At 42.2% G+C, this 8,982-nt stretch overlaps 1 protein-coding gene across 1 annotated transcript in view; it reads right to left on the reverse strand.

Annotated features, from left to right (window-relative positions):
* Positions 1-8,439, reverse strand: part of LOC117447396 (IQ motif and SEC7 domain-containing protein 2-like) — an 11,961-nt gene extending 3,522 nt beyond the window's left edge. The window contains exon 1 of the mRNA XM_034084104.2: positions 7,829-8,439. Coding sequence (XP_033939995.1) covers positions 7,829-8,106 — 278 coding nt within the window. The 5' untranslated portion in view covers positions 8,107-8,439. The remainder of the gene's footprint in view (positions 1-7,828) is intronic.
* Between the last annotated feature and the right edge of the window lie 543 nt (positions 8,440-8,982).

The raw sequence follows: 8,982 nt of genomic DNA on the forward strand, positions 1-8,982 counted from the left end.
AATGGGTTTCAGGACTCATTACTCTATTGCAACTGGAGCAGCAGAACTTAATGCCATTTGGGATATAATGAGTTCCTGTACCTTTCTGAAGGATATCAATCCATCGATAGGAGTGGAAGAACACCAGAAACAGCTTTATGAATAAGGATATGCCAATGGTTTAGTCGAAATGTGGACCAACCAGAACATACAAGGAGCAACGGTTTTAAAGTTGTTGTGATTAATCTTACGGCCCGTCCACACCGCTGTGCGTTGACGCTTGCCGGCAGGCGTGTCTGAAAGTCGACCAACAACCAATCACATGAATCTCCCGCCCCTGACACACAGGCAGCGGTTTGATTGGCTAGAGCTTGTACTATATGCTTCGATTGGCTGACGCTTCTGCCGAGGCTTCAAAAGTTGAACATTGCTCAACTTTTGCAGCGAGCCACGCCAGCAAATCTCCGCGTCGCTTCCCACAATGCAGTTCGGCGAAAAGTGACGTCACCCCATTCAAAGTGAATGGTGAAGCTTTCAACGCACGCCGCCGTGTGGACGGGCCGTTATATATCTTATCCAAACATCTGGTAGATCGAGTGGGGAAGTTCATGAGATCTTCCTAGAGGGTTATCAAGAATAACTTTTATCCAATGACCTTCTCCCTCTCTGTCTGTGTCTGTGTTTTCTCTTGTTCCGATTAACCTAGCCACATCTTTGTTCTTGTTTTGTATCTATATCTACGCCGGGATCCGGAGTCGAGGCTGATCCTCTTGCTGTAGTCCTGGGTCCTGGATCCTCTATCCTGAGTTCTGGATTAAGTCGTGGACTTCGGGTCGTGGCTGAACCTGTCTCTGCGGTCCTGCCTTGAGTCTCGTCTTGCTGCTTCCCTGATGGCTTCCTCAGGATTGTAGCTGACATCCTCGTGGATTCATCTTCTTATTACAGACACATGCATTTCCTAACATTCGGTCTGTATGCTGTAAAATGTATTATCTCTTCGATTTACACACGGCATCTATTGCACGTCTGTCCGTCCTGGGAGAGGGATCCCTCCTCTGTTGCTCTCCCTGAGGTTTCTCCCATGTTCCCTTTAAACTGGGGGTTTTCTCTGGAAGTCTTTCCTTGTACGATGTGAGGGTCTACGGACAGAGGGTCTAAGGACAGAGGGTCTAAGGACAGAGGGTGTCGTTTTTCTCATACTGATATTCTGAACAATCTGTGCTGTTGTATTTGCTGTAAAGTGTCTCTACTGTAGGCTATTTTTATTTTATGTACAGCACTTTGGCTCGACCAGAAATCGTTTATAAATGTGCTATATAAATAAAACTTGATTTGATTTGATCATCTAAGTATCTGTTGGACTGCAGAGCTAAATGCTCCACTGCCAGCAATGTTCAGTGAGGCAGGAGAAGGATGGAGGAAGGGAAGGGAACTTTGTGGAGGCATGTGGCGCAGTGGGTTATGCGTTGGGTGTTTGGGATCAGGGGGTCACAGGTTCAAACCCCACTGCAGTCAGCATGTCGTTGCGTCCCTGAACACTTCAACCCCAAATTGCTCCTGTTGGGATTACCCACAGTATTGAGTATGTAAGTCGCTTTGGATAAAAGCGTCCAACATGTGACATGTACTGTAATGTGATGGAACTATGGCACAGGCATTAGATATACACTTAGAAGAGATTTGCCATTTGATGATCCCTCTAATTATCTCTAATTATCTGTACAAAAGTAGGCACTCTTGTTTAATCAATACGCAGGCTAAAGTCAGCAATGTGATGAAGTACTTACATTCTAAAGGTGCACTCTTCTGATTGCACAAAGTTCAGTTTGTTCATCGTGAGAATTCAACTCTGTGGATACTGGCTAACAGAAGCTCTGTTTTATGAAGTGAAAGGTGTAGGGTTTGAAAGAAGTGACACTTTAGGAAGCACTTATAAAACGGAGTCCGATTAAACATTTAAAGTAAAATGTTCACACTCTTTCAAAATGTTTTACACGTCACCTTCATGCAACTTGAAACTGTATTGCTTGCAGAACGCGCAGAAGTTCACCTACCTGCGATCTGGAGTGACCACACATGGACAATATGAAGATAGATTAGAGAGATTGCCAATCCGTATAATATGTTTAATTTACTGAATACGAAGAAAACAGCCATGATATTTGAGCTGTAAAACCGCTTCCAGGCGACCGTCAGGGATAACGAAATGGAAAAAATCGTCTGGACACAAACAAATACAACTGTGGTGTAGTACGGTGCACACATAGATGTGTGAGGAGTAGCCCTTCATCTCCTGGACACGTCCAGTCACATGTTCATTTGTAAAACAGTTCAATGTTAAAAATACAAACTCAAAAGGATAATGGAAGATCTCCTCAGTAACCCTGAAAGCGACAGCTTCTGGCCCAGGCTCTCGTCATCTCACGCCTATAGACTACTGCAACTCCCTCCTGGCTGGTCTACCTGCGACCTCTGCAGCTCATCCATCGCTCCTGATATTCTAATACTACGTTTCTCACCCATTTCATCAACACTTCCGGCACTTTCCAAACAGTCTCAAGGAGGCAAGAGTAACCCTCTCCTAAAGAAACCCACTCTCAACCCGTCTGATGTTATAAACGACAGGCCTGTCTCTCTTCTCCCTTCCTGTCTAAAACACTGGAACGTGCTGTCTTTAAACAACTCTCCTGTTATCTCCATCAGAACAACCTTCTGGATCCGCCCCAGTATGATTTCAAGGCACTACGCGGCTCCTCCGCTCCCTCCACTGGCTTCCGGTAACTGCTAGAATCCACTTCAAGACACTGGTGCTTGCGTACCATGCTGCGAATGGATCTGGCCCTTCCTACATCCAGGACATGGTTAAACCGTACACCCCAGCACGTGCACTACGCTCTGCATCAGCCAAACGACTCGCTGCACCCTCGCTGCGAGGGGGACCCAAGTTCCCATCAGCAGAAACACGTGGGTTTGCTGTCCTGGCTCCAAGATGGTGGAATGAGCTCCCCATTGACATCAGGACAGCAGAAAGCTCACACACCTTCCGGACTGAAGACTCATCTCTTTCGACTCCACTTCGAGCGATAGAATTACTAACAAAGCACTGCTAACAGAGCACTTATATACTAATAAAGGACTGGCTTATCTAAAGCCAGTTGAGTAGCACTTGAAAATGTTTTTGCTCTATGAAGCCTGATGTACTTTATGATTCTGTTTTCTTCAAGGTTGTGTCTTCCTGGTCGAACGCACTTATTGTAAGTCGCTTTGGATAAAAGCGTCAGCTAAACGTTAGGCAAGGCAAGGCCAGTTTATTTATATAGCACCTTCAACACAAGGCAATTCAAAGTAACATGAAGAAAATGGCATTTAAAATCAGTCATTATAAAGAAAAGCTAATAAAATAAACATTAAAAGAAAAAATACATGGATAAAAGTTACAGTGCAGTTTAAGATGTGAATAGTTCAATTAAAAGCAGCGACACAAAGAAAAGTCTTCAGCCTGGATTTAAAAAGTCAGATTTCCAACGGACCTGCAGGTTTCTGGGAGTTTGTTCCAGATACTTGGAGCATAATACATGAACGCTGCTTCTCCATGTTTAGTTCTGACTCTGGGGACAGAAAGCTGACCATCCCTGAAGACCAGAGAGATCTGGATGGTTCATGTAATGTAATGTAACCTAAGTGAGAACCGGTGGTAAAAACAACGACTAAAAAGACAAACTGTCTATATTTCTTTAGTTTTAACCAACACTGATTGTATTGAGGCCGTAGTGTAGATTGTTGACAGAAATAGAAAAGACCCTCTCATAAATCATGTGTCGTGTTAGCTTGTGGCCCCACCTTAAGTCATTTTATTCACAGCCTATAATGTGAATAACAAATCCAGTGAGTTTCCACATTCCTCCCATTACAAATCTCCTGGTTGGTCATAAGCTTTATACGCCCTGGATGGAAAAACATAGGTGGGATTAAAGCTGCATGTCAGAAGGAACTGCAACATGGCTTTTAGAATAAAACATTACGCAATACCACAACCACTCTTTAGGGTTTCAAAGCTTAACACATAACTCCAATTCATTGAGCAAAAACATCAGCATGCAATGGATACTTATTTATCAAAACAATTAACCCACACATGTTTAATTGAGCATTTGTGAAACAGGTCTAAGTGGGAAACTCTCCATAGGAAAGCATTTCATCAAATTAAAAAGCCGAGGAAAATGAAGTCACAGCTTTAAAACATGAGCAAAATCCAGAGACTGAAGTCTTCCTCAGAAAGCGGGTCGATCGCCCTTTGATTGATCCGTTTGTTATTTAATCGATCTAAGAGGCATTACTGCTCACCACGCTGCTTTGCTAGCACTGTAGCATTGTTAGCATGTTGCTTTTGCCTACCAGCCAGGGGCGGATCTACAGGGGGCAAGGGGGGCAGCTGCCCCCCCACTGTAGAGCCTTGCCCCCCCAGCTGCCCCCCTAACTTTTGTTTCACTAAAACTGTACTAAAACAAACCTACACTATTTCCACAAGCTTCTCAAGCAACGAAACAAGCATTACATTAGTTAAAAGTGAATCATTATAAATATCATTTTAGGCCCGTTAAAAACGCAGCTACGGCCCTGCATTAAACTGCGGAGCGGCGTTCACACAGACCGCGGCTCACAGAGCTGCAGAGAGGGAGCGAGCTGTCCCAGCACCTATCAGCTTCCCCTGGGAGCATTTCCCCTTCCACTAGTTTTGTTTTTACTAAGGACGAGAGCTTGAAACTAAATATTAATAAAACGCTGCCGTTTGAATCGATAGCGTTTGACAGATGGGCGCTGTTTGGGGCGTTACGTTACAAAATACTACGCAGACAGCGTTAGCTGGGAGATCCATCACTTTGCTAAACTACGCGGTATCCTACTGTTAAATCCACGTAAACTACACATCACAGCAATGAGGCCAGATCAATGAAACCAGGATACATCCTTTGCCGTAAAAACTGGATCTAAACACAGAGCCTGTGTGCGCTTGATAAATACTTTCTGATGTTATATTTATGATATGCTACATATTAGCTAGGCTACATGGCCCTAACGTGTAAAGTTATACAAGCATTTGTACCAGTGCTTTTCACAAGTAGACTCTTGCAGGCCAGAGTAGCTGGAGTGATTCAACAACAACAAAAATACATATGAGAAGTGATCAGGACGAACAGAAAGAGGAAAAGGAAAAGAGAGATGAAGAGACCAGGAGGGTCAGAGCAGGAGGAAGAGGAGGAGATGAAGACATTAGTGAAGAAGAAGAAATGTATGTGAGGAATAAAGATGAAGTGTCAGAAAGAGGGCCAGAGGCAGGGATCAGGAGGCAGAGGAGACTCCAGCTGGACCACATGGTATGTTCTTATTCTCCTTACATGTTCCATCACAGCAGCTCAATCTAGCAGCTCTTAGTATTGACAAATATTGATTGAAATGTCTTGCTGCACAGCTCACCTGTAGCTCTCTGAAGAGATGGGTGATGCCATTTGTGTACTTAATTATAACTAAGTACTTACGGTATGCAGAATTAGAGTATTCTCTGAATCGGGTGCCTTTTGGGTCTTTACATCTTTGAAAAATGAAACCAAAATGTTTGGTCATAACATCTGGTAGTGGACTACTTACATGTTTCCACTTCAGGCACAAAATATAAATAATTACTAGGAATTTCCTTGAAAAAATTTAACAGGGTTGAAGTTTTTGACAAAAAGTAGGCATGAGACCTTGTTTAGCTAAGATATGGCACCACATGGAAATCAAGGACATTACAAAATTGTAATATTTTGCAAAATTATTGTTTATTTTGTAATAAACAATTATTTACTATTATTAATTCATATAACAGAGTTTAAATGTTGAGTTTGTCAATCTTAATCTGACAATACAAAAACTGAAATATAGGTAAGAGAAGAAACTGACTCTTGTGTGATGTAATGCCCTCCCTGCAGATCACACACGGACTGATTCACTATTTTAATAGGAGGGTAAATGGTATGGCGTGACGGGGCTGAAACAAACTGGGGGACAATATTGCAATTTCATAGATAATTCAAGTATTTTTTCAGAATTGATTTTTGATCAGTTAAAGTTGACAAGCATATGATTATATTAGCAGCAACATTTTGGATAATTGGCCATTTTGATTTGTTTAATATTAAATTAATATGTAATAATGCTTAGTGAGGACATGCAAATATGTCTGTCTAATACTAAGACAACCACTTTTTTTAAAACAACATATATATATTTAGTTTTACATTGTAATGCAAAACAACCTGTTCCATTAATTCATTGCTTTCAAATACATTTTGTAGTTTTCTTTCATTTAAAATTATTGAGGTAAGCTTGGGGAACTCACAGGGCACCCGATCGTTTGTCCGAACACCTTGTTTCTCTTGTGCATTAAGAACACTTGTGTTAGGGCATGAATTAACAATAAATAGTTTATATACAGTATAAAATACCACGTACTGTCCGCCATCCCATGCCACCCTGGCATGACCTCTTGCCCCCCCTTTGCCCCCCCATGTAAAATGTCTAGAACCGCCACTGCTACCAGCAAGCTGAGGTTATTCATATTGAGTATTACAATACATGTTGTGTTGAGACAGTTGATTTATTTCTTGTAAACTATATATTTTTTTAGTTCTGTTGGTCGACAAAGTAAGGCATTTGAAGACTTGGGTTCTGGTTTATAAATCCCAATATTCATCAGTTTTCCAGCCCGTATCTCCTGGACATTTCAGTTAAGTATTCATTAAAAATAATCATGTGAAAAATGTAAAAAATATGAATTCATAGGGTATTGAAACATCTTCTAAATCAGCTGAGCGTGAACCAGTGGGAAAACAACGCGAGGCGGCTAAAAAGACAAAATAAACACTTCTAGATTTTTTTTTTACTTTAAATTTGAAATCAACAAGAGGAGTCCATCCTCACTCACCAATTGCTGATAGAACTACAAAAGACCCTTTCTATCAGAATAAACTGTGTTTCGTGAAAAAAAAAACTTGGTCTTGGCATTTCTGAAACAGTGGAAGTGGGAAACTATCCAGAGCAACCATTTCATATCACAGGAAAATCAAGTCACAGCTTTGTAGTCACATTTAAATCACAAATAAATCAAGAGAGCGAGTCGACCACCATTTGTTTGTATCAGTTTTGTTTAAATCACTCTGTGAGGCACTACAGTATATGTGGTATCCCAATATTCATCCATGTCGAGCCCTAATCTCCTCCACATGTCAGTTACATAATAAAACACATATGGACTCACAGTGATCCATTGGGAAAAACATGTTTATGTATTCAAACAATTAACCATGCATGCATAATTTGGCAGGTCTGAAGGCAAGCGGGAAACTCTCCAAAGCAACCATGTCATATCAAATTAAAAAGCTGCTTGAGGGGAAATACACTGACTGCACATCACAACCCTGCATGGCACGGTCTCCAGAGATCTATTTACCTCAGCAACAAACAGCACCAAATAACCTTGTTTTCTTACACACTATTTCCTGTTTATTCAAAACAAAGTCCCACCCACTTTTAATCATGGTCTGAAGCCACAACATCATTCCGGTACAGAGCTCCTAAAGGGATCCACATTACGCAATACGCGTGTCAAGCGTGCGCAGCGCGTGTGTGTGTGTGTGAGAGTGACATATAATCCCTGACAATGTGGAAATGACATGGATGATTACAAAACGCATCCGTGACAAAGTGGCAAAGTAGTGCGCGTTTGGTTGGGTTGTTCCACCTCCACCTGACGCAGATGGCACACACACAGATCTGGGAATGTGGGATCAAATGCCCAAGAACAACTTACTTTTCCTGCATGGTGGCATTCTCCTTGATGGCTCCCAGGCTGGAAGAGTTGTTCCCCGGCTGTATTCTGCAGGTGGCCAGGTGCCTCTGGTGCTGCTCCTTCAGACTCACGTTCTCCGTACACAGATCCGTCATATGGAGCTCCAGCTCGTCAATCCGGACCCTCTGCTTCTCCAAAAGCCCCTGCTGCGTCTCGATGATTTTATTCAGCTCCTGTAGATACTCCGCCGCCTTGCTGGGGTTCTCCGTCGGGTTCTCCATCTCGTAAAAGCCGTCCATGGAGGCGATATCCAATACGCAACTAAAAAAGAAGGAAAAGCAAGCCCCTCACAGCTCAGTAGGAGTAAGAAATCCAGAGGTCCCCATCTTCAGCTCCGACGTGGCTGCTGTGTTGTGGTGGAAGTTGTCCGGGTTTTGGTGCGCGTCCACGGGCTCTCTGCGCCGCAACTCACCTCCTGCCAGCCGGGGAGAAACAGCGTTTAACTCTTTCAGGGCTGGAGCTTCTGCTATGCGCGCTACGTTTGTGTTTTATATAATAATCCAGAGAGAGACACCGTGCATCCACTCAACAGGTATTCCGTGTCGCCAGATCACACATCATGCACCCGTACCTCGACGCACGACGGCCATTAGTGTGTATCTGCTGTCAGCTGTGGGGTAGTAGGCTACTACACCCTCCCTCCACCAGCATGGAAACAGCAGGTCGATCTGCTGCTAGCCTGGGAGAAAGAGATGGGTGGATTTTTACATAGTTCTAAATAATCCACGTTGTCACTTCAAGAACCATAGTCATATATGTTTGTTTTTTCTATTTAAGTGGCTATATAGGGAGAAATGTCAATTATTTTTGGTATTTTTCTAAATAAGAAACCACTATACTATTACTTGGAAAAACACACAAATCATAATAAAATAATCCTTATTTATTAATTAGGGTAGCAATTCTTAAACAGGTTAAAAAAAAAAAACTTGACGAATTCAGAGAATCTGGAAAATTAAATATATGGAATAGAAAAAATTGACCATGAGAAAAAGGAATCAGTTCATAATTTAGATATAAGGATGGGACTATAGATGGAAAAGTGGGTGATTTAAAGAACACAACACATTACTAATGACCCTATATTTGACAGTTAATGATTAATGAGTGTTACT

Source organism: Pseudochaenichthys georgianus, chromosome 5 (assembly GCF_902827115.2).
Source record: "Pseudochaenichthys georgianus chromosome 5, fPseGeo1.2, whole genome shotgun sequence".
Taxonomy (NCBI): domain Eukaryota; kingdom Metazoa; phylum Chordata; class Actinopteri; order Perciformes; family Channichthyidae; genus Pseudochaenichthys; species Pseudochaenichthys georgianus.